The sequence below is a fragment of the Nipponia nippon genome, unplaced genomic scaffold, assembly GCF_047370975.1.
Source record: "Nipponia nippon isolate SJK-2023a ecotype South Korea unplaced genomic scaffold, ASM4737097v1 scaffold_9, whole genome shotgun sequence".
NCBI classification, from domain to species: Eukaryota; Metazoa; Chordata; class Aves; order Pelecaniformes; family Threskiornithidae; genus Nipponia; species Nipponia nippon.
In genome coordinates, this window is record NW_028262413.1 from 22,640,494 (window position 1) to 22,663,662 (window position 23,169).

General features: G+C 38.9%; 1 protein-coding gene across 9 annotated transcripts; it reads left to right on the plus strand.

The window, feature by feature from the left end:
- Positions 1–23,169, plus strand: TSEN2 (tRNA splicing endonuclease subunit 2). 9 transcript variants are annotated; one of them, XM_087744750.1, is made up of 14 exons: positions 9–143; positions 3,423–3,581; positions 5,728–5,952; positions 11,418–11,613; positions 12,413–12,494; positions 13,227–13,263; positions 15,136–15,667; positions 15,783–15,860; positions 16,451–16,501; positions 17,180–17,318; positions 19,082–19,118; positions 19,785–19,896; positions 20,496–20,585; positions 21,061–23,169. In XM_087744750.1, the coding sequence occupies exons 4-14, from the start codon at positions 11,440–11,442 to the stop codon at positions 21,118–21,120; spliced, it is 1,392 nt and encodes a 463-aa protein (XP_087600876.1). In that variant the 5' UTR covers positions 9–143; positions 3,423–3,581; positions 5,728–5,952; positions 11,418–11,439; the 3' UTR covers positions 21,121–23,169. The 9 variants fall into 9 exon arrangements, 8 of the variants coding, with proteins under 8 accessions (XP_087600875.1, XP_087600876.1, XP_087600874.1 ...); XM_087744749.1 differs by lacking the exon at positions 3,423–3,581 and having other exon boundaries at positions 1–143; XR_015701512.1 differs by lacking the exons at positions 9–143; positions 3,423–3,581; positions 5,728–5,952 and adding an exon at positions 10,345–10,467 and having other exon boundaries at positions 20,522–20,585; positions 21,061–21,134.

The window sequence follows — 23,169 nt, forward strand, 5'->3', positions numbered from 1 at the left end:
TTAAGCAAAAATATTAGGATGAACTAGAGCTGAGAGTTCAGTGTGTTCTTTATGGTACAGATGGCAACTATGTGCCCTGAACTTCTGTGAGGGTATTTCTGAGGTCATCAGCTGTCCCGTGGGGGAAATGAGTCAGCAAAAGCGTAAGTGATTTCAACACCTTTGTTATAAATTCCATAGATTAGTAATATGAACTTTACAAAAGTTTTGCTAATTTGGGACCTGTGAGACTTTCCACTGAGTAACTTCTTTAGCTTTAAAAAATTATACGCACTGCCACAATATTTGCATTAAAGCAGTGTTAAGGATTCAAGCAGGAACAAGATTTTACTTTGCTGCTCTGTGGCTGCATTTGAAAACAGTCCCTGCCCTAGAAAAAGTTATGGCAAGACACAAGTAGCTGTTATAAGCTAAGTGAATGAAGAACATTGACAATCCTAACATTATTGAGACAGAAATATATAGCTATTTATATGACAATTCAAAAGTTATAGAAAAAACTTTTTTATAAAGGTAGGTATATCTAAAATGCTTGTATCAGTAAGCAATACCAATTGGAAAACTGATACCTCAAGGTGAAAAGAAAGCTAAAGAAACAGTTTTCAGGAAAAAGGTATCATCAGAGACATCTAGGATCTGGTAAAAGAGTAAGGAAATCATGCATGCTTTAAACCGTAACATTCTTTAGAAGTAAGCACAGAAATTTGTATCTGAAGACTAATGAGAATTATGTTTTCAGCCATCAGTAATATAGGTAGTGAAGTTCAGATGTCATTACATGACTGTGGTCTGTTAAATGTAATGAATGACTCTTTATATGACTGCAGTATTAGGGTCCAAAATTGCAGCTACCCCCTGACAGCAACTTGCATGTAATATGAACACATGCAAAATGCAAATATGAAATACATGTGCCTTGGAGACTGTCCGTTCACAATTTTATTCTATTACCATTCTCCAAACGATTAAGTTCTATGTATCAGCACACAATGATTCTCTCTTCACCCTGGGTGGACAATGATGTGACAAACCAGGAAGTTTTATCCCATTGTTCTAGGCAGGCTATATATTAAACTCATATAATTATATCTAGAACAAACTGAGTATGTGTAAGTTGTTCCAGACCTTAAACACTTTAAAGAGCATACCTATGAGCCTTCTCAGAGGTGTAGTCATCAGGGCGCTCTCTGGTTACACGTGATTTTCCCAATCCAAGATGCAAGTACATAATCCAGTGCCCTAAAGGCATTTTGCAGAATTGTGATTCTCCTGCGGGATTTTGTGGGTATAATACAACGAATGGAACATATTAATCTATAGATGGAGTTTTCCATCTGTGACAGGTTGAAGGTGCTAAACAATTCAAATATCCCTCATTTTTCTCCAATGTTTCAGGACACAACAGAATGGAAATCACTTACATGAAATATGATAAATGCTGAAAGCCAATACATTTTAGATCAGTAAATTATGTGTGTAATTTTTATCTGCTATTGTCAGGAAAAGGATATGAGAAATGGGGTGTTTATGTATAGTTTTGCTAGGACATTCAAGTATATGTGTATGATTTGCATGGTTGTATGTATTGTTTTACAAATCCGAATACCTATATCTAGTAGTCATGTGACTGTTAATCAGCTTCTTCCCTTGTGATATGAAATCCAACCATGTCATAAATTGCACGGTAGGTTTCATAACATGCTGCAATACGATGACAAGATGGTTCATATTCAAATACAGCCACCCATATTGCTTGGCCACATGCCTCTGTTTTGGATTTATATAAGACACAAAAGAATTGTAGCTTGTTGTAAATTTTATCATGTGTGAAAATAACCTTGCAGAAACATACAGTAAGGGCTCAGCTGGGCTGCTAAAAAAGCTATGATTTTTACTTTGTGGCAAGTAACGTGCACAAGCAATCCTGAGGTAAAAGCACAGCGAAGACTAAGCACCTCAGTTTAGCCTTGAGTTAAACTCACCAAGGTCAGCTCCAAGTGTGGGCTTGGATAATAGCAGTTACATCATGGTAAAAATAAAGTGCTTAGTCTTCTCTTTTTATTTCAGAATAGTTCCAACCGTTATTTATTCCAAGGTGTAAAAGCCTGCATTTTGAGCAATGAAAACAAAGTCTTCTGTAATATGGTACCTTCTGTATCAGTTCATCCAGTTCCAAGTCGAGAGCCGCAGAAGATGCCGCTCTTTCAATAGGTTAACAGTACAATGCATCCTCTGATATCTGAAGCACTGTTGACTGGTTGTACTGCTCAGAAAAGTCCTGACCAACCAGTTCTGTCCTGTGCCAACCTCTTCAATTTGCTCATGTTGTTAATATCTTATTAATATGTTCATGCTAACACAGTCACTTCTTTCAGTGACCATGCTCATGATCAGGGTTAATATGCTTAATTTTTTCAATTCTTAGCATAGTGTAGAAAGTCTTTTTCGGCCATCTCCTTCTTTTTCACCCCCAGATTTCCGGATCATGTCTTGCTTACAGAGCCCTCACTACTAAATAATGTTTAAATTCCATTTGATAGACTTAGTATCCTCCTATGAAGACTACTTTAGCTGAAGTAGCATGCCCATATTAGCATGCAGTTTTAAAAGGCCATGCTTGACCTACCCATTCTAGCAATAACTGGTCACAGCCATCTGAGTTATGAAAGGTGTTTCCTAAATAAACTAACTATTGGTAAACTATCTCAGAACAGCAGCATTGTTTTTTGTTCAATGGATGTGAGACCAGTGATTTTTAAAGGAGTGGTAATGATTCTAGTTTTCTGCTGAATCTCATTTTAATGACAATAATCGGGAGGTGGATATGATCAGTGAAGCCTGGGTCTCTGAGCCTGATGTTTACCTCTGAAACTTTGGTGTCTGTGCCAGAGATCTGTTGTGTAGCTAAGTTAGCGAAGATGCAGAACAACTGGGTGAAGATAACTCAGCCTCCCCCAACTACTTAAGTATATAAGATGTCCTCAAAGCCCCAGTAGCCTCCATAAAGCTAACCATTCTTTCCAGTATGACTGTCTTTTACACAGCTTGACAGCTGGAAACAAGATTTCCCTACTGTTTGCACTCCCTTTTATGAGATATTTACTCTTTTTTAATCTGAAGCCTGGATTTCAAACACTACCGTGCCCAGTTATAATCCTAGGGAATCCAATTGCTAGCTGTTTGTACCTTACTCACTGTTTAAACAAGGCCACATCATGTTATGTGAAGAGAACTAGCCTATTTGATATAGTTTGCTCTATCCTACAGTGGCAGAATTATCCTACTTTTTTAACATGATTAAGCAAAAATTTGCTGTAGTTACTGCAGTTGCCACAATAGAACAGGCAAGGCCAAAATAGGTTAAAGTACTTTTGTAAGAAGTCTGACAAGCTTTGAAAGCTATTTTTCATACTTTCTTTCAGAGTTTAGTCTACGGGTTAAAAAGCAGCCCTTCAGTTTTAGGATTCACTTCTTCATGCTAGTGACAACTCTTGTCCTATGGATCCAGTAACAGCTGTATGGTAAACCTTTAGCCCAATGTTCATTATGGCTGAGACACCAAAAGGAACAGAGCCCAGCAGGTAATGGGGAAATGAAAAAAAGGATTTAATCTACACTTGAGTTCAAAAGGTACAGAGAGAGGTAATGAACAGAACACAGGAAGGGCAGGGACAAATGAGCCAAGGAACTATATAAAGAAATACAAATGAGACACCAAGCCATTATAAGTTGCTCCCTTGGTTTGTGATAGGTAATTGTTTGCCTTTGTGTGCTCATAAATGCATTTAAAAAAAACAGAACATTTCCTAGTATAGGCCATGGCACTGTTTTTTTTCCTGGTAAAAGTTTTAAGAATACCATAGGAATATTAAGATGCTGACATGTAAAACTCAACAAAAGAGCTACAAACCTTTTCCTGTTATTAAACAAACGGAAAGTAAATATTCAAGATTGGGATATATTCCATAAGAGGATGTTCTGGCGCTTTTTTGTATTTAAAAATGTATATACTTTTGGCAAGAAATTGATTTATTTGGTTTATTTCAGTTCTTGGAATGTGATGATTTAGGGATTTATCTTGATTTGCTTGTTATTTTGTCCTTTTGTCAGTGATGACACATGAACCTAGACAGCATTTAGGATGAGCTTTGAGACACATTTCAGATAATATCTGAATCCAGTAGGATTGTTTATGTGCTTAAAGGTAGACAGCCACATTAAAGCACATTCCTGAATCAGGCATGATCTAGATTGAATGGAGTGACACCAAATTTTCATTTTGTTATATAATAAAAATAACCTATTCTGTTTCCTTAATATTGTAAATGAGGTAAAAGTGTTGGAGACAAATTCAGTTTTAGATCTTATACTCACATCTATGGGAATTATAAATCACTAGTGTCTAGTTTGCATCTGGGCCTGGAAGCTGCCTTAAAATGATCTGGTACATAGCATTCTCTAAAATCTGTTCCATCCTTACATTTAACAAAACTGAAAATGCCTGGGAGATCAGAAGAAAAATACTGAAAAAAGTCTCTCTTCTGGGTTATTCCTAGCATGGAATTCAGTAATCTTAAATAAGGCCTTCATTTCAGCGCCTTGGAATTCCCTAGTATTTCAACTAAATCACTGGTCTCTGACCTATTACTAATGAATAAGTATGCAAATCACAAAACCATCACAGACATAAACTGGTATCTCTGTTTGCAGTATTACAGGTAATCAAGGAAGTGAGTAAGAATGTCACCAATTTGGCAAGATAAAGGCAACTCTCTAGATCTGCTGATGCAAATGAGCAGAGTGATGACAGAGATCCTCTTCTGCCAGTGTATACAAATAGATGTTTGCAGTTGCAGCCTGGCACTTTCCATGCCACAACACTCACCACGTTGGCAGAAGATGAGCACACGCTTAAAATGGAGTGCAAACTTGGCTCTTCACAGTTGCCATAAGGTTCCCTTGCCCAGCCAAAGCAGTGAAAAGCATCTTCAGTAAATGAACAGCAGGGCCAAAAGGCTGTCTACATACAGTTTGTTTAAAATCGTGAGCGTAAAAAAGAACATGTGCTCAGTTACCGTCCTTACGCGCACGCGAGCATAACTGTGCTTTCCAACACCCATTAGATACCCAGAAAAAGTAGGTAAATATGAGACATCGATATTTGAAGAGAAACCTAATGAGCAAAGCAATTATTCTACAATTATGCAGGCATATCTAAAAATCTGAGCCAATGGTTTTGGAATCTGCACGCATCTGAATGCAAAAAAAAACTGCACAGAAAAACTAGAAGCCAAACTGAAAAACCCCAAAAAACACTAAAAATCTTGAAAGCTTTTTCCAAATATTTATTCCTACAAGTTAATACAAAGCACATAATAATTTGAAAAATAATAAGAAAGGCAAGGTTGGAAACAACCAGAGAGATAATATTCAATATCTGAAAAGTCTGACAGCCTTAAAGGACCTTTTTCTGAGAGTACAAGATGTACAAAGCGAAAGGTGTTTCTTGACTGTTTTGCACTAGATTCAGTGCCTTTTTAGACAAAGAGCCAGGTGCACAACTTCACTAATATGAAAATCTATCTTGTATTTGCATCTTTCAATGGAGTATAGCATTTTTACGCATTTTGCCCAGGGCAGCTACCCTCATTGAATTTGTAACTGAAAATTGCTGAAATATGGACATCTAGTGGAGACATCTAATTATTACAGTTTTCTTTCCAACAGAAATACAAAGAAATGAAATGGACTTTTACTGATTACCTTGCTGGAGCGTGGAGTTGTGTCCTTGCTTTTCACTGCCTGGCCCATTGCTTAGTTGCATGAGGTGAAGGTGACAGAGTCAGAATTTGGCAAAACAGAAGCTGTGCGTCATTGAACAACTTACCTAGCTGATTGATGAAGCAGAAAAACTAATGACCCATGAAGGAACAAATGTTTCTTCAACAAAAGGTAAATAAATCTGATATGGGAGCTCAAGGGATGGGCAAAAATCAGAGGTTGTAAGTGCCCTTAATTTCCCTTGAAATTGCAAGCTCAGACGTTTTGCATTAGTTGCCATGGGGAGAAGGAAAGCGATAATTTCAGGGGTGTTGAAAGCGTTGATGCAGCGAAAATTAATGTTTAGATTTTCAAACGCATATTGTTTGCAATACAAATTGAGAGCTAGCTAAGAGGACAAAAAAGTGACACTGTGCACTGCGATGTCTGCAGAGAGACTCTGATGTGATGGGATGTCAGCTGATCAAATGGTTCTGTAAGAATTCCTCATCGAAGTGTGTTTAATCTCCAAGAACACAAAATCACTTTCCATGTCTGAAGCAAGTATGCTAATTACATATTCATTTTTAATGTTCTCTTTTCTCATGCTATTCATTTTATTGCCATCCACCACGGGATTTCTGCTATTATGGGATTTCTTACTGGGTTAATGCTTGGCCAATATTTGTCTGACTTCTCTTTTTTTGCCTCCTGTGAAAACCATCTGAAACTAAGCAGAAACTAACCTTGATTTATTTCTTTAATAAACAAAATGAAGATACTGCATATTAATAAAAATGAAAACTATTCCCTAGTTGTTTTTTTTAAAGTTTCCAAAAACAGTCCCGTATCTCTGTCAAAGTTAATGTAACCAGAATTTCCATGGGAATTTCTGTCAGTCTGGGGAAGCTGGAACTGGCTAATGTAAATAACTACAGCCCATCCTCCAACAACTGGTCAAATCACCTTGTGAGAAAGGAACCAGCTTTATTGAAAAGAGAGTGTCATAATGTTTCTTTTGCGGACTACAACTAGCATGGGATAAGAAAACTTTACAGGCACATTCTGTGGAAACCAGAGACAGAAATTAACCTAATGACAAATCATTACTTGAATTTCATGGGATTCTATTCAAAACTTTTTTTTTTTTTGGTATGCAATCCAAAATTACCTAAAGACACTACAAGAATAGGACATTCTTTTATGATTTTATAACTAACTTCCTTGAGAGTGCTACCATAGGCAAATAGTTTTACAGGCTGACATTTCTGTTTCTTTTAATAAGCCTAAGAATGTAAAACATGTATTTAAAGAGTACCTGGCCTGTATGCTTTGGCTGAGATAGGACTGGGAATTAACTTCCCAACTCCCTATAAAAGTCCCCAAACATCCAGAAAACAAACACCTTGGATAACAAAACTCCCTAGCACCTTCCTGCATATGGCAACTTAATTTTACTGGCAGTAGAATGTTCATAGCATGAAAATTAGTTAATATTAGCTGTTAAATATTAGTTAATATAATATCAAATGAGCTCTTATTGTATAAATGGAACTTTGTAATATGACTGTTATTGTGGAAGGACACAATAAACCACAGAAAGGCTGAGAGTACATGATGGCAAGCGCTTATGGAGATTTTAAAGGGTATTACCATGTATGTGGTCACACAAAGTGTTTAATAAGCCTGATGGTGAGAGCATGTCTTTCCATTGTAACTATATTTCAGTTCTACTCCTCTACCACTGACTGAGAAATCCTGTAACAATGCAGAGCAGAAGCCAGCAACTTCCCCCTGGAAAGCCATATTGCTAGTTCAGAGGACTACTATGCAGGCACTAGTGTCCCCAAAAGGGACCATGCTGTAGCAAATTCTGTGTATGGCAACATAAACATCACGACATTGAGAGTCAGGCAACGGACAACTGAAAATTACGCAGGAAAGGCAACTCTGTCAAAGATTAAGGCAATGCATTTCTAGAACTGAAGGGTTACAACCAAGTTGTTCTCATCATGATTTGGAAAAGAGGGTCATTGTTAGTCTTTTCAGAAAGCTGACATTGGTTTGGACCTTAATTTAATAAAGAGCAATGGAATAATTCAGCTGAGTATGAAGAAATAGTAAGCAGTCAAGTACTTTGCATTAGAAGCAACAAATCAGCCAGAGACAACATGAAACCGTCTGTTTTCATAATGACATTCCTGAACTGAAAGACTGTAAAACAGAAATCAAAATCTCAAACATGATTTAACAAAAGCTGCAGGCTTTCAGCCTCTGTAGGGCAGTATAGAGTATTGCATTTTCTGTTGCACTGCAGAGATCAGAAAAGCTCCTGGAAGGCTAAATCCTGAAAGCCCCCATGAAAGGGCTCTTCAGTGTTTTAGTGCAGTTCCTTGTCTCAAGGCAGGATTAACTTTACTTGAACTGTTCCTGAAAGGCATTTGTCTAACCTGCTCTTAAGATTTCCAGCGACGGACATAATACAGTCCTCCTAGGTAATGACAGTGTTGCCCTCACCTCACAGGTACAATATTATTTTGCAATATTATCTCCTTGCTCCTCCTATTATTTTCCAGTGGTCATGCAGAACAATGTATGTCTCCCTCTTTGCAATGGTCTATTTTGCCCATTTCACCTATTCTAGACTGAGTTAATTTCAGTCTTTCCTCACAGGTCACTCCTGTCACTCTCTTCTTGACTCTTGACAGCAGGATGACATTTCTGACTCATTCCCAGTTTGTGATTCACTATAATCGTGAGGGCTTGCTTTTCAGAGCTACGGCCTCGTCATTTAGCTGCCACCTTGTCATTTGCTGTCTCATCATAAAAAGGGAGATCCACGTATTTGTGAAAGTGTCTGTACAATTATTGACAGTCTAAAAAAAATTGGCATGACTCATCTTAAAGCAAGCTTGTCCTTCAAGATACCAAAATTTCTGGCTGAAGCACAATCTGGGCTTATAGTCAGAAATGGGAGCAGATATTTGGTTGAAGAAATATGAGTGTGATTCAGTTAATTGACTGAACAGCATATGCTGCAGTTTCCCTCTCAAGGCTGTATGAAGATAAGGAGATGTGAAGGAAAGCAACAGACCTATAGCTTTTTTATGTTTTGTCTACTTCTCACTGTAATGTACGTCTCGTAGTAATGTGTCTGCACAATAAGAAAATATAGATATATCTAGCACAGATAAAACTCCACTTCCATTTAAATGAGACTTGATTTGACAAATCTAGAAGGAATTTTGAAACAGACGTCTCTGATACTGACTTACTTTCATGTTGTTACCTATAATACTTTACTCACAGGTGTTTTAATGGCAGAGTGGTAAGAACGAACATGAAGTTATCAGAGCTTTGCTGTGTACTTTGGTGACAGGAATACAACAGGGTCCTTTGTAGTTTACCTTTAAGACTTAGTATGTGAATCAATGTTCAAAATAAATTAACAGTCATTAGCTGGTGTATATAAAGTGGACCTCTGTAGGAAATAACTGTAAGTAATAACTGTAAGGCTTAGTATTCTCATGTTTTGTGCTACATTTCCTGTGTGGCCTTATAACCGTTACTGCCTCACAAATCTGTAAAATGGGAAGAAGAGACAAAATATCTTATAAGAATGATGTATTTTTACAACTTTTCATCAGTGAATTCACTAATCTCTCTGCTGAAAACCAGACAGAGTTCTATACTGAGAATCTGTCTCCCTGGAGCCAAAATGTCTTGGTCCTCTTCCTTTGATAGTGGTACCTCACAATATAACCTCAAAATAAGAAAGAGTAGTTGCATCGTAGTTGCATGTATGATTATGAATTTGATGAGCAAGGCTCAAACTGGCAACAAGTTCACTGTGTATCAAAACAGAAAAATGGATGTTTGCTCCTCACCAACTAGTGAAAATGCTTTGCATTTTACTCAAGTATCTTTTCTTTTTCAATTGCACCACCATGTCCTCCTGACTTCAGGCTCTGGTAATAAGCTGCACAATCACAACTACATCTGTTAACCAGTTGTGTGAGTAGCTTTGCATTATCCCAGGCAGTTATATAGGAGTCACAGCCATGCCAAGGGTTTGTTACAGAGCCAAAAACAATTGCTTCAAGCTGAAAATTGTATCTCTGCCTCATCTCCCAGAACTATAAAATTTCATCCATCCATGAAGTGCCCCTCTTTCTGAAGCTCATCGCTCATTTCAGGATGGGTGTTCCACACAAAATGTCGTTTTTCTCTCACTTTATTAAATCGCCAGCACCAGCTGCTCTGCAGTCTGGGGACGTTACTGCAGCGTCAAGGCTGGCAGCAACTAGAAACGCAGAGCTGTGGCGCGGAGGTCCCTGGGGAACCCAGCCTTCCTCTTTCTCGCGTGGAAGCGACCTCCGCGCCTCTCCCTCGCGGCTGGCCCCGGAGCCCAGGGCCGGCCTGTCTCCGCCCGCACCGCCCGCCCGCCTCCGCTCACCCCTCGGGGCTGGGACGCCGCCTCCTGCCACACCGAGAAGCGAGCCGCGCCACAGCCACGACACCCCCGCGGCCATGAGGAGAATCGGCACCACCCGCCCTCCCGCCGCTGCCGCCAGCGGGGCGGGGCCACCCGCGAGAGGCGCCCGCGCGCCCGTTCCGTGCGCACGCGCGGCCGCCTCCGGGGCGGGGTTTCGCGGCGCTGCGGGCAGGCGCCCGCTAGCGTGCGGCCTCCTCGCGCGGCGGTGACGGGTGCGTGGGGCGTGCGGTTGCTGTGGCGACGAGCGAGCGGCGGCGACCGGCCCGTGGCCGCCCGGTAGCCGCGGGGCCGGGCCGGCGTGCCCCGATCCTTGCCCGGCTCCCCAGCACCTCGCTGCCGGCGCCGGGGCGGGTCGGGCGCTGCGAGGGCGGCCGCACGGGCGTGCGGCGCCGCCGCGCTGCCGGCCCTGGCCCCGGCCGCGGGCCCGGCGGCGGGCCTCCTTCCGCGGCCGCAGCGCCGCGCCGGGGTCTCGGCGGGCGGGCGGAGCTGTGGGTTTCGATTGTCCCGGCGGGGACAGGCCCGACCCTGTGCAAAGGCCGTTCCTAGGCCTGGGCATCAGCAGGGCTCATCCCCTCTGCTGGTCGCGGGTCCGCCGCGAGGGTGGGGCGGCGGCGCTCACGGCCGCGGCCTGCGGGCACGAACGCCCCCCCCCGGGCCCTCTGGCCGCGGCCGTTTGCAGAGCGCCTCGTGCTCTGTCCGCTTTCCCTCGTGAAAGGGGTTCCCTGTTTAAAGACGACAGACCTGCCAAGCCTCCGCTCTTTCTTCAAAATTTATTCCCGTAATTATTCACAACAGGGTATATTTAGGTAGTTGGGTGCTGTGGTTTATGCTGTTCTACTCATGTGTCTGTTTTATTCTTGAAATGTTTTCAGCAGTTCATGTACTCACCTTTCATCTTAAGTTTACTTTATAAACTCTTGGCCGAGAACTATCCCTACCTGGTCTTCAGGGGATACTGCAGTGCCCAAGAGAAAAAAGATTAACAGATAACACTAGCAACTCGCTGCTTGTCTTTGTCTGGCATAATACTTACAGAATTAAACTTGGATTATGCTGTAGGATTTATTGCTAATTTGCTATTGGGAAGGGAATATTGCTGAAATGTATAAAAATGGGTGAACTTTAATTCCTGACCATTAAATGTTTTGTTTCCACTTTTTAGAAGGAAACATTAATATTAGGAAATGGCAGAAGCAGTTTTTCATCCCCCAAGAAGGAAAAGAAGAGTTTTTGAGTCATATGAGTCTCCCTTTCCTGTGGATGTAGGTGGGAAGGATTTCAGAATATGCCAGGCTGAAATCATTAACAACAACGTTATTGTGACGAACCCTGAAGATATTGAACAGCTTTATAACAAGGTGCTGTACCCTGTTTGGACAGTATTTTGAGTGTTTTAAACGTAGGTAAAGCATAATACTTGTTAAAATCTGCCTGCCTTTGTGCTTTCTTTCCTCTTCAGCCTCCAGTAATCCTCCATATCTCCCTCCTCTCCTGAAATCAGTACAAAACATATTCTACACCAAATGTGGAAGTATTTTGTTCTTATCCCAGCAAATAAATTTTGGAATGAAGTGACATTGTGAGCTAAAAAACATCTGCAAAGACTTCATGTTTGTTACGTTTATTTCTCCTTTCAACATTTTATGCAACCTTGCAAAAGCATTTTCTTGTTTTTAAAGCTCAGGAGGTTGGAATATTAATGTTTTATAAATGCCTGTATAATTCTTTTAACTTGAGTGATTTCTTCCTGAGTAAAATAAGCTTTGTTAAGGCTTTTATGTCCGAGTACCATTTCACCACCATTCTTATGCAGTAGCTTTATCCTTCTCTTTGTTCTCTGGTATACATTGTCACAGCATTGATACACAGGTGTTTTCTTCTGCACCTGTTCTCAAAAGTCTACTTGGAGATGTCAACTGACAAATATTTAGAATTGAGGAAAAAGACCCAGTACCCTCCACTGGTTAAATCTTTGAGTGCAGCTGTTTAATATTGATCTAGCTGTCAGAAGCTAAGCAACAAGCTTTAGGCAAAGCTTAAGTGCTGCAGGATTTCAGTTATTTTTTTCAGCCGATATTGGCAGTCAACATTTTATAATTTGGAAAGAAGTTAATTTTTGTGTCATGATATAATAAGGATTTTTCCTTTTCTTTGAAGGGCTATTTTGGAAAAGGTATCCTTTCAAGAAGTCGACCAGTATACAGCATTGCAGATCCTTTACTGGTTACTAAGTGGCAAGGTAAATTGTGCCCCTTTGTACTTCCATCACTATTCTAATAGTACTTTTCACTTTTCTTCACTCATCGAAGATATATGTTTATAAATTACACACAGAAAAATAATCTCTCTACCGGGTCAAGTCAAGGATCTCTCTCTCCCCATACCTGATGATGGCCAGTACAAGATGGCCTAGGAAAAAATACAAGAACAGGAAACATTTGTCAATAGCTCTTTAGTGCATTCTCCTAACCTTCACTGACTTGTTGCTTAGGAAGTCTGTAAGTAAAGGTATCATCCTTGGACTTTTCTTCATATAACTGTCCAGTTTTTCTTGGTTTTAATCTATAGATTTTAGTGTCCATGAAACCATGAGGCCAGGATATGTGAAATTTTTAATCTGCTTATAGCTCGTTACATCTAGTCTGCTCTTGGTTGTTTATAGAAAGACTGTCATGCTTTATTCATCTTTTCCATGTCAGTTAAGTCTCAATAAACATCGCTGGATTTTATCATATCCCTCCATAATTGTCTCTTTGCGGGCTGGAGGAAAATAGTGTATTTAGTTGTTCCTCTTGTGTAGGCTGTTAGCTCTGTACCTTTTCTAGTTCTGCTGTGTCCTTGAATGCAAGTGGGACCAAAATGACAGAGTATTGAAAGTGGGGGTAATTACTAGGCTGATTACCTCAGTGATCAAAATCACATGAAAACATTTTTATATTGATGAAACTATGTATGACTTTTCTTTATACAGGTGCTAACTTAAACATGCCTATAATTGCATCTAAAAAGTAAGTTAATTTCCATTAATTTATTCTTGGGGTTTTTTTTAGGAAATGAATATTCTATTTTATATTTTATCTTACTGGTCTTTGGATTGTTGGCTGTATAAATGATGACGACGACTTGCTTCTATTTCTTTTTTTTATTTCATTTATAAATCACATTAGAAAAAACTAGAAATAGAGTAGGTGATATTCAGCATGGTTTTTCATGTAAACTTGCAGGTATTAATTGCTGAATAGAAGCCAAGATTGAGTGCATGCGTAGTAGTATGGGTAATTAATTCATAATAATATCAAGCATAATAAAGTAGTTTCTCAGCTGAGGAGGAGAAGGAGAAATTTCTAGGGCGGGCTATTTAAAATAACTCTCCCATTTCCTTATTGGATTGTTATAGTGTGGGCTGAAGCAGCTCTTGAACACTTATAACACATAAATGTTTTACTTTTTTTTAAAGTCTCTATTAACATTGCTAGTTTGTACATTTAGCAATACAGAGTGCTGGACCACATATTTATTTTGTTCAGCTTAAATAGTGTATGAACTAACTGTTAAGAGTGTGCAAGTTAGTTACTCTGTTTGCTGTAATCTTATGATAACTGTCAAAATTTTACTTTATTTAAATTTAAAAGTTATACTCCTTCAGTCCTCAACTTTAGGTAAGGCAAACAGTAGCAATATTACTACTACTGCTACTACAGTTACTACAGCTTGCAGAAGCACTTGTCATTCTTAGTAGTCTACTTTGTGACTGCTTTATGTGTCAGCAGATGCAGCTGAGCATCAATGAAAGTGTCATTACACAGGTGCAGAAAATGCATCATGATCTGTCATAGTAGTCTGTAAGTGCAAATTATATGGTAATTAAATCATGGGACAAAGAGGAGTACAGCACTGAATTATGTACAGCACTGAATTATGTAATTTTATTATGAGATTTCAGAGGGACTTATATTTTGTGTTGACACATGCGGTTTGCATTTAATTGTCTTTGCAGTTCTTCATTACCTGGTCTGTAATTGCTGTGTAAGGATTTTGTTTGGGGAAATAAAGAATATTGTAGTAGAGTTGTCCAGGTTTGAATAAGGACAGCTGCACTCAGCTATCTGTAACTTTCATAGAATGAAGATTAATGTCTTCAATTGGATATTAATGTTATCTTCCAAGGAGAAATAATTAAAGGGGCACTAAAAACTCTATCATAATTGAAAAATACTAGAAATATTTACGGCTTTCAGCTACTATCTCACTGATAGGATTATTGTTATTTCTCAGGGATGTGAGGGGTTTGGTTAAAACTGAAGGTAGTTTCTGCTTAAGATTTTTACGCTGGTGTTTTTGCTATGCCTTTGCTGTTTCAAAGGTAGTTAAAACAGAGTTTGAAGATCCTGTTCTGAGTAGTTAGCTGTATAATAGATGATGTGTGTGAGAGATCTATATGCAAAGTCTTGTTGCATATTTTAATCATGCAAGCTCTGATACCAAGACATTTTTGCAGGGAATTCAGGCTTAAGGCTTCCATGGGAGAAGGGAGTTTTTGCCTGGTGATGTTCTTGCTTCTTGAAACTATATAGCAGTAGTCCTCAGTGCATGGTTCTCGTGCAGCGTTAGGTAACGGTGTTTGTTGCCACAGAAATTGAAAAGGTGAAACAAAGCCAAAGAAGGTAGGGGAATCTTGATGTTTGGTGATGTCTGCAGCTTCCTGAAGACTGGAGTCCTATTACATTGTGCATGTTGTATTTTGCATAGCAGTTATTGGGGGGTGTGTTTAGGTTTGCTTTGTGAACTGTGCTGAATCTTTTTTTTTTTTTTTTTTTTTAAGATGTTAATTAAAGCATGCAATGCCCTAGAACTTCTCATTTATTTTACTTGTTTGCTAGGTACCAGTGTCATGTTCAGTGGGCTAAAAGTATTTTGCAAGAGCAAGGATTTGATGACTGCTCAGTTACCAAAATTCTTGAAAATTACACTCAGCCTCTAGAGCTGCCATTTTTGGAAGAGGATGGAGCTGAACAAACCGGTAATAGTTGCAACAGAATGGGCCCAAATACAGAAAGTACAGAACTTCCCAGACAATCTTCTACAGATACTGGAAATGTAGTAGCCCTAAGTCCTGAGAATCAGAATGAACGCTGCAAGAAAGCCCGTTTGGAAGGAGATCCAGCGTTTGATCCTGTGGCCGTATGCGGCTCTAAAGAACAGGAACAAGGTGACTTGAAAAAGATAGCTGAAGTGTCTTGCCAGAAGCATGGTTTTCTTGTGCACTGCGGCTGCAAGGCTGAGGAGAGCACTGAGCAAAGATCCTGTGAGATGATCAAGTCAAAAGAATGTGCTCCAGAATATGTATTGGTGCAAGAGGAAGAAGAAGGTAGCTTGTGTCCTGAAGAGGACTCTGCTCATCCACAAGAAAATGTAAGGATAAAGAGTATCCTAATCTTACAGAAAAGTTATATCAGCAGTGCTGTTTTCAGAATTCAGTATTTTTTCCAGTTTGAAGTTTTAGTAATATAGCAAATTTTTCTTGTAGCTTGTCAAGAAGGAAAAACTAGTATGCAGAAGAAATCCGTTTCGGATTTTTGAATATTTACAACTCAGCTTGGAAGAGGTATGTTTCAAGTACAGTACAAGTTGTTTTAACCTGAAAAGTAAACAATCTGTGTTACAACCTAATTTAATACCTGTTTCTAAAGTACAGGGTTCTCCTGTGTTTCGTAAGTATTTGGATTGTCTTAGTCATTGAACTTATTTTTAATAACCTGCGATAATTACTTGATATGGTTAAAAAAACATGTAGGGTCCAATACCATCCGCTTTAGATGAATAATCCCACTGACAAAGAGACAAAGTCCAGTGATAGGACTTATGTATAGAAATACTAGGAATAAAACATTTATATCAATCCTGCTTCAATTGTGCTGCCTCTAAATATATTCACATGTGTTAGTTTTAACACCGTGCCTTCAGGAGTCTACAGCACATGCATAGATTTTTTTTTTATTTTTTTTTTTTTTAGTGCTGTGTCTGTTGAAATGTAAAGGTCATGGCAAATCTCAAAGGAATATTTCAGGCAACTTATTTGTCTTGATGACATTAGGATTCTTGTATAAAATTAATTTGAGCCTTTGTTCTTCCATGGAATATAAACTACAGGAAGAGTTTAGCTATCAGTTAAACTTACTCTGTTTATTTTTTCAGGCTTTTTTCTTGGTGTATGCTCTGGGATGTTTAAGTATTTATTACGATGAGGTAAGAGATTGGATTAATTTTGCATTAGTGTGGATACCACTAGTTTGGATATGTTTTGGTCTGAAATATTTACCTACTATGGCAGTATTTTATGCTGTTAATTCTGAGGGAGGAAATACCAAACAGAGTAATTAGGAAGTTTTCCGTATAAGTAATGATATTTCTGTTTATGAAATACTGGTCTGAAAGTTTTATGTTTACCAAGGCAAATATAGTTAAGCACAGCCTTTCTGTAGAGAAAGGGTTTTGTTGTAACTTAGGCAGGAAATATGGGGAAAGTAAGTATGGGAGGAATAATATGGTGAATAGTCTCCCTTTCCTGAGACAGGAAAACTCCTTGGAGTTTTAAGCATTAATCTATATCAAGCTACTGTTAATATAATGACAAAATAATTAAAACCTGTGCTTCTAGTTTAAGATTTATCAGATTCACCTTTAAACAAGGGCATTATGGGACTGATTGTGAAATGCTAAAAAAACCCCCAAACACTAAAGGGAGCAACAGGTTTCTGTCTGCTATTTAGGGATTCCATATTTTATTGCCTGAAGTTCATGCTCTTTGCAGTAGACTGTGATATTTGATATTTGGCTGTTATGCTCTACTACACACAGTAGTTTATATCTGCTTAATATTAATATAGTCACATTAATGCATTTGTGCATTTTTATGATTTTTAGGAGCCCTTAACTATTTTGAAGCTATGGGAAGTTTTCAGCGAAGTGAAGCCCAATTTTAAAACTACCTACATGGCGTATCACTACTTCCGCAGTAAGGGTTGGGTCCCCAAAGTTGGACTGAAGTACGGAACTGATCTCTGTGAGTAGCTTCCTTAAAAAAATGGAATCATTTGCAACTGACTTCTTTTCAGGCAGTGCAAGACTACAGTGCCAAAGATGAATTCAACAGCGAGGAGCTGCATGACTGGAGCAGGTTTTGCTACTTGCAGTTGGTGAAAGACATTTTTGGCTAGACTGTGGGTTAGCAATAAAGTTAGGATGTGAGTGGAAAATAACATCGCATATGCCGTAGCTGAAGAGATAGCTCAAAAGGCCTGTTGTTTTGCTTCATGAGGCTAATAATTAATACAGGATTGCACTGAAATTCCCTTCCCAAGTTTCTTTATCCCCTTCTAAACACATCTTCTGCAGTATTAACATGACACTCTGGAATAGCAGGTTTGCATCTAGATCCCAATTCACATCAAATTCCATGCATCTCATTATTCATCCCATTAGTGGAAGCTGGACTTCTGCTGAACTTACTGCTAAGACTCTTTCTGTGTATGTTTTTTTTTTTTGGGGGGGGGGGGAGGAAAGGTATTTGCTTGTTTGTTAATGGTAGGATTTTTAATCTTCCAGAAATTATTAGTAGTGTCCATAATCCCTTGTTAAGTCAAGAACTGCATTCAACTCATGTCAACATAAACACTACAGTAATGCCTGTCATCACAGGAGAATATGCATGAAGGGAGATATTTTTTAATGTGTGCATGCAAACCAGCAAGTGTTTTAATACTGCTAAAGCTGTTTTATAATTTGAGGGTTTGTATATTTTAGTATCTCAAGGTTGTGCTGAGCTAGTCCTTCAGATCAGTGTGTAGGTTTGGCTGAATTAATCATCACTATTCTTAGTACCCTGGGCTATAGATGGGGTTTTGATATTGATCACCTGATGTATATGTGAAATTGATACTAGTTTGTTCTCTGTTCATTTTTGTTCTGGCCTGAATTTGTTGTTTAGCATATCACTGCCTTTGGATTTGTGCCAGACAAAGGAAGTGGATTAGTTTAAGGCTAGTAGGAGTTCTGCCTTACTCCTGAGCTGCTCTAGCTTCTTGTTCTTTGGTACCTTCTTAGAGTTGATATTACTACGATCACTTATAATGGATAATTTGCAAATCATGGTTGTCACTGGAATGAAGTGCTGCTTGTCCTTTTCCTGACAGGGTCTATGCTAGCCAGCTGTATAAGAAAACCTGCACTAGTTAAAGGAAGTCCCCTCTTACAAGCTCATGACAAAGGGAAGACAGGAACTGTAACCATTCAGCTCATTTCCAGCAGTCCAGCTGCAATGAGTCTTGTATACCCTTGGATAGAGAAGGAACTTTTAGTGGGTCTGGTGGGCAGTGTGTAAGAACTTGAGCCCTGTGCCTCTCCTAAAACTTGTGGAAAATGCTTGCTTGGAACAGAAACCCAATGGCTTATTGCAATCTTTTACTTGTACTCCAGTGGCTCAACTTCTGTTGCGAATACAGTGTTAGAAGCGTGAGTCTGTTGCAGAAAAATTCCATCTTAAACTTTTTCTCACTGCAATTGCCAACTGTCCTTTGACTCTTCTACTTTATCTTCTACCTGCCACTCCCCTGCCCTGAGTCACCCTGCTGCTCCCATGGTTTTTTGTCTTTTGTCTCTCTCCACTTGCTGGAACAACTTAATGCTGAGCAGAATTCAAAAATGTTGAAGTTTTGTCTTGTGTAATTAAACATTACAAAACATTTGAAAATATTTATGGACACAGGTATTAAACTTGGATGGAAACCTCTGTGATTATCTAACTAAGGTGTTTCTCTTTCATTTCAGTGCTGTATCAAAAAGGCCCGCCCTTCTATCATGCAAGGTTTGAAGCTCATATTTCTGTCTAATTTCTTATTTTCAAATTAGTAAATTTCTCTCACACAAATTTAGTATTTTCACTGGTTAAGCACATATTCTTCACTCAGAGCACTTTGCCAGATGCATGCGTACTGGGAATGCAGAAATGCTTTTAGCAGAGGTACTAAATAACACAATTTCATTGAATTCATATAACAGTAATAAGACGTTAAAAACTAAGAGTTGCAATGAGCATATTTAGCACTGATATGATGAATGCACTCCGGAAGGTGATTTGATTTAGTAATGCTGACTTTTAAAAATATATGGTATGGATAATTTATGTAATTTGGGAGAAAAATCTTTTAAGGGATGGTAATTGTCTTTATTCATTAGCTAGTCAGGTTGTTCTCCTAGATAATAAATGGATTATAAATGTCAGATTGGCATTCATAAGAGAATGCTACAAACATCAGCAGAAGGGTGGGGAGGGAAAGTGCCAGTAAGGATATTCACAACTTCATCTTTTCTCCTCTTTTCCTAGTAGGAAGAGACTTAAGTTTCACAACTTGCTTACTGCATGCTGGCATATTGTTTAAGACCAGTTTTTAGGCTCTAATTCTTAAGTTCACAATCTTCCTAAAATGGTAATTTTCTTTCCGTGAATTGTCCTGTCTGCTTTGTTTTCCAGTTACTCTGTAATTGCTGAATTAGTTGATGATAATTTTGAAGGTTCCCTTCGCAGACCACTCAGCTGGAAGTCCTTGTCTGGGTTGAACAGAACAACTGTTAATGCTTCTAAGGTAAATGTAAGATGCTAGTTTTAAAATAGCTTTAAAATGATATAATGTGCAGTTTAGTTCCAAAGAACAGGGAGTTGGAGTGAGGCTGGAAAGAGAATCCTTCTGTTTCTAGTTGGCTGAAGAACATGTTGAGTTGCCAAGAGGCAAACGAGTTTCCTTTGTCAATACCAGATGAATTCTGGAAAAAGCTTATTAAAGTTCTGTCGCCTGTACGAACGTGAACAGTTGTGTGAGGAACAGAAGGACCTGAGGGACACTTCTTCCTGCCTGCCACTTCTGTTTTTAAACCCCTCTCCATCTACCAGGATTTTCTTTTGAACAATGAAACTGGAAGTTTCCAAAAGATTTTCTCTGTGATAGAGCCTCATACGTAGTGCTTCCGTACTGCTCAGGTGTTGTGTTATAACTCTAGTTTATCTTATAGCAGTATCATGCTTTGATAAGGAAAATTAGATAGGCATAGTAAACAGCTCTCCCCAACTTGGCTGGCAGAAGACATCTTGTAGGAAACTTGGTATCTGCATTTCTAATTAATCTAAAACTCGTGTAGAAAGAAATCAGTTGAAATTCACGTATGCATGTTTTCTGTTTACTAACAGGAACTTATGTTATGCTATTTGATTAGACCGTCTGACATGACTGAAAAAGAGATGTCGACACCAGAGTGTATGAAAAGAATTAAGGTTCAGGTGAGTAATTACTTCTCTCCTTTGCCTGTGCAGCTTTGCCTTGAGGCAGCTGGACAGCTACTTGTAAGAGCCCCCTTGAACTGTTGCTTGCTCTTTAGCATGCTTTGGTTTTTGTGCACATAGCTGCAATAAAATAACTAGATTCCTGTGTGCCTCAAGGTGTGAGAAGAGCATTGCAGGCTCTTTAAAGACTTAAGATATTCTAATCTAAGTTTTAATGTTGCTGCTACTGTGAAGGTAAGCATTTGCATGGGGAAACAACAATGCCTATGGAGACTGTAAGGTTAATGTATGTTTAAAAATGAAGGGAGAAAAATGTGTGAGAGATCAGCTCAATTCAGGAAAAAATGTCATCTGCTAAAATTTCTCAGTGGTCACATAATATACGTCAATTTATTAAAGGCTTAATCCCCATCCCTCATTGATTATCTGTAGCTTCCCCCCTCCGCTTTATAATTGCTGGTTTTTATTTCAGGAACTGATTGTAACTCGTTGGGTTTCCTCCCGTGAGCGCAGTGAGCAAGATGAATTTTAACTGACTGTATAGGAAAAACGTATCTTTTTCAAAACCATTTCTTGTTGTTTTTTTACCTGATTTTCTCATGATGAACCATTGCCTCAGAACAGTTTCTATCAACATATTCAGTTGGTATGTATAAATGCTGTTTAAAATGAGGTATATCCCATTTACTGGAGAGAATGTTGTATTGAAAAACATAACTGAACTATAATAGTGCATATGAAGGGGAAAAAAATTAAAACTGTGTCACAACTCAAAATACTTGTTTGTTTCCTTAAAACTTACAAACGTGTATGTTTGAATGGTGGCTAGACTGACTGAGTGATTAGTAATGGTATTTTTAATATTATGACAAATCCAGGCATTAGTGCTGAATAGGCACTATGGCCTGCAGAGCCACTGAAGTCCGAAACCTGAATGTCTGCCTGGAAGCCTAAGCAATGAGAGATGAAGCAGTTTTCTGGGAATACCTCACAGATTCTTCAGAGTTGAATTTGGGAATTGTAAGGATAACTTAATTTTGTAGCTCAGCACAGGGTCCTACATTTTTTTCAGAAATGAGAACTTAAACTTGATAGTTCTCATGTTTTATACTGGTTTCTAACTAGTTACCAAAACCTGACTTCATAGCCTTGATGAAGTTGCTCAAACTTAGATTTGGGGAGAGATTTGGTTGTTGCATTGTAGCATGTTGCTGCTAGGTGCCTAAACTCTGGAATTTAGTGGCTTATTTTCACAAGCACTGCTCAGAATTGAGGAACTCTTCCCAGAATGTGCAAGGATTTAAATTAATTTTGGGGTCTAAGCACGTAACAGCAAAGTTAGGTGTTAGGCACCTTTCGTCATTTGGGTAAGATGTCTTTCTTCCCTTGGGATTTGCAGCATAAGATTCCCCTTGAAAGTAAGAGCCTAATCTTGTCCCATGGCAGCAAGATGCTCTGACCACAAGTTGATGCCCTTTACTTTTATTGAAGATGGGTTACTGTGCAGAAAATAATGAAGATTTGCTGAGCTAGTGAGAGGAAGTCAGTCTCAGTTTCATCACTGCTTTTTTTCTCTTTTATCCAGCAACTACAACTGTCTGACATTTTTTTTCCATAGTGCACTCATAGCTTTGTTTGCCCTGGCCTATCGTATGTTGTAAAGCAGACTGGGAGGCACCACTGCGTTTTGTATAGAGAGAGGTATAGGACAGTGCTGAGCAGTTCTGCCTTGCTACAATAGGTGCCTGCTATTTTCTAACTTTCTTGTAAGATTTAATCATCTAGATTGCAGGTTCCTAAATACGATGTTTACTATTGCTAAGCCACATTTGGAAAACAAACAAACCAACCCAGCAGGTATTCAGTTGTCTTTCAAGTAGAGCCAGGAGGTTTAAGTAGCAACTACACTGCATTTTAAGTATTGCTGCTTTAGATTCAGATATTTGAATTCTATCTTAGTCTTTGAACAATAGGCTTCCTTGCTTCACTGTGCTGTTAGGATTTTTATCGTGTGTGTCGTCCTGTCCCGTCCCCCCCCCGCCGCTGTGTTGTGAGAGAACACATTTGCTGCAACAGTAAGGATACGTGATAGCTGGTGACAATGACACTGTTTTGGATTTTCTTTGTGCTGTTTTCATTTGCTATAAAAGGGGTTTTGCCTCCCGGTCACAGGAAATTTTCCAGGGCTGGTCAAAATTCTGTCAACTCAAACTGTTTCCACCAAACACAAAACCACAATCTTGTTTACTTAGGCAGTTTAGATTGTAAAGCCATGTCATGAATGCAGGAAACTACATACAACTGAAAGTGGAAGATCTTCTAGTCTTTGTTTTCATTTAATACAACTTCTACTGGAAAGATGTAAAATGAAAATCTTAATAGCATAATAGCTTTTCCAAGCTGAACAGGTATGTATGTGTTGACTGTACCTGGCAAGGTGTTTTATTTCCAGCTGCAGAGGACTGTATTTCATGTTTCAGTACTGTTGTATCAAATAACTTACACCAGATAATTGTACCATAGCACTGATACTTGCTGTTGTGTTTATATTTTACCAATTAAAATACTGCACTTAAATGAA

What these genes read in the sequence shown, in the direction of transcription:
- TSEN2 (XM_087744749.1), top strand. Translation starts at nt 11,440, where the DNA reads ATGGCAGAAGCAGTTTTTCATCCCCCAAGAAGGAAAAGAAGAGTTTTT. An exon ending in CCGCCCTTCTATCATGCAAG is followed by an intron (nt 19,119 to 19,784) that starts GTTTGAAGCTCA and finishes TTTGTTTTCCAG; the next exon opens with TTACTCTGTAATTGCTGAAT. An exon ending in TGAAAAGAATTAAGGTTCAG is followed by an intron (nt 20,586 to 21,060) that starts GTGAGTAATTAC and finishes TTTTTATTTCAG; the next exon opens with GAACTGATTGTAACTCGTTG.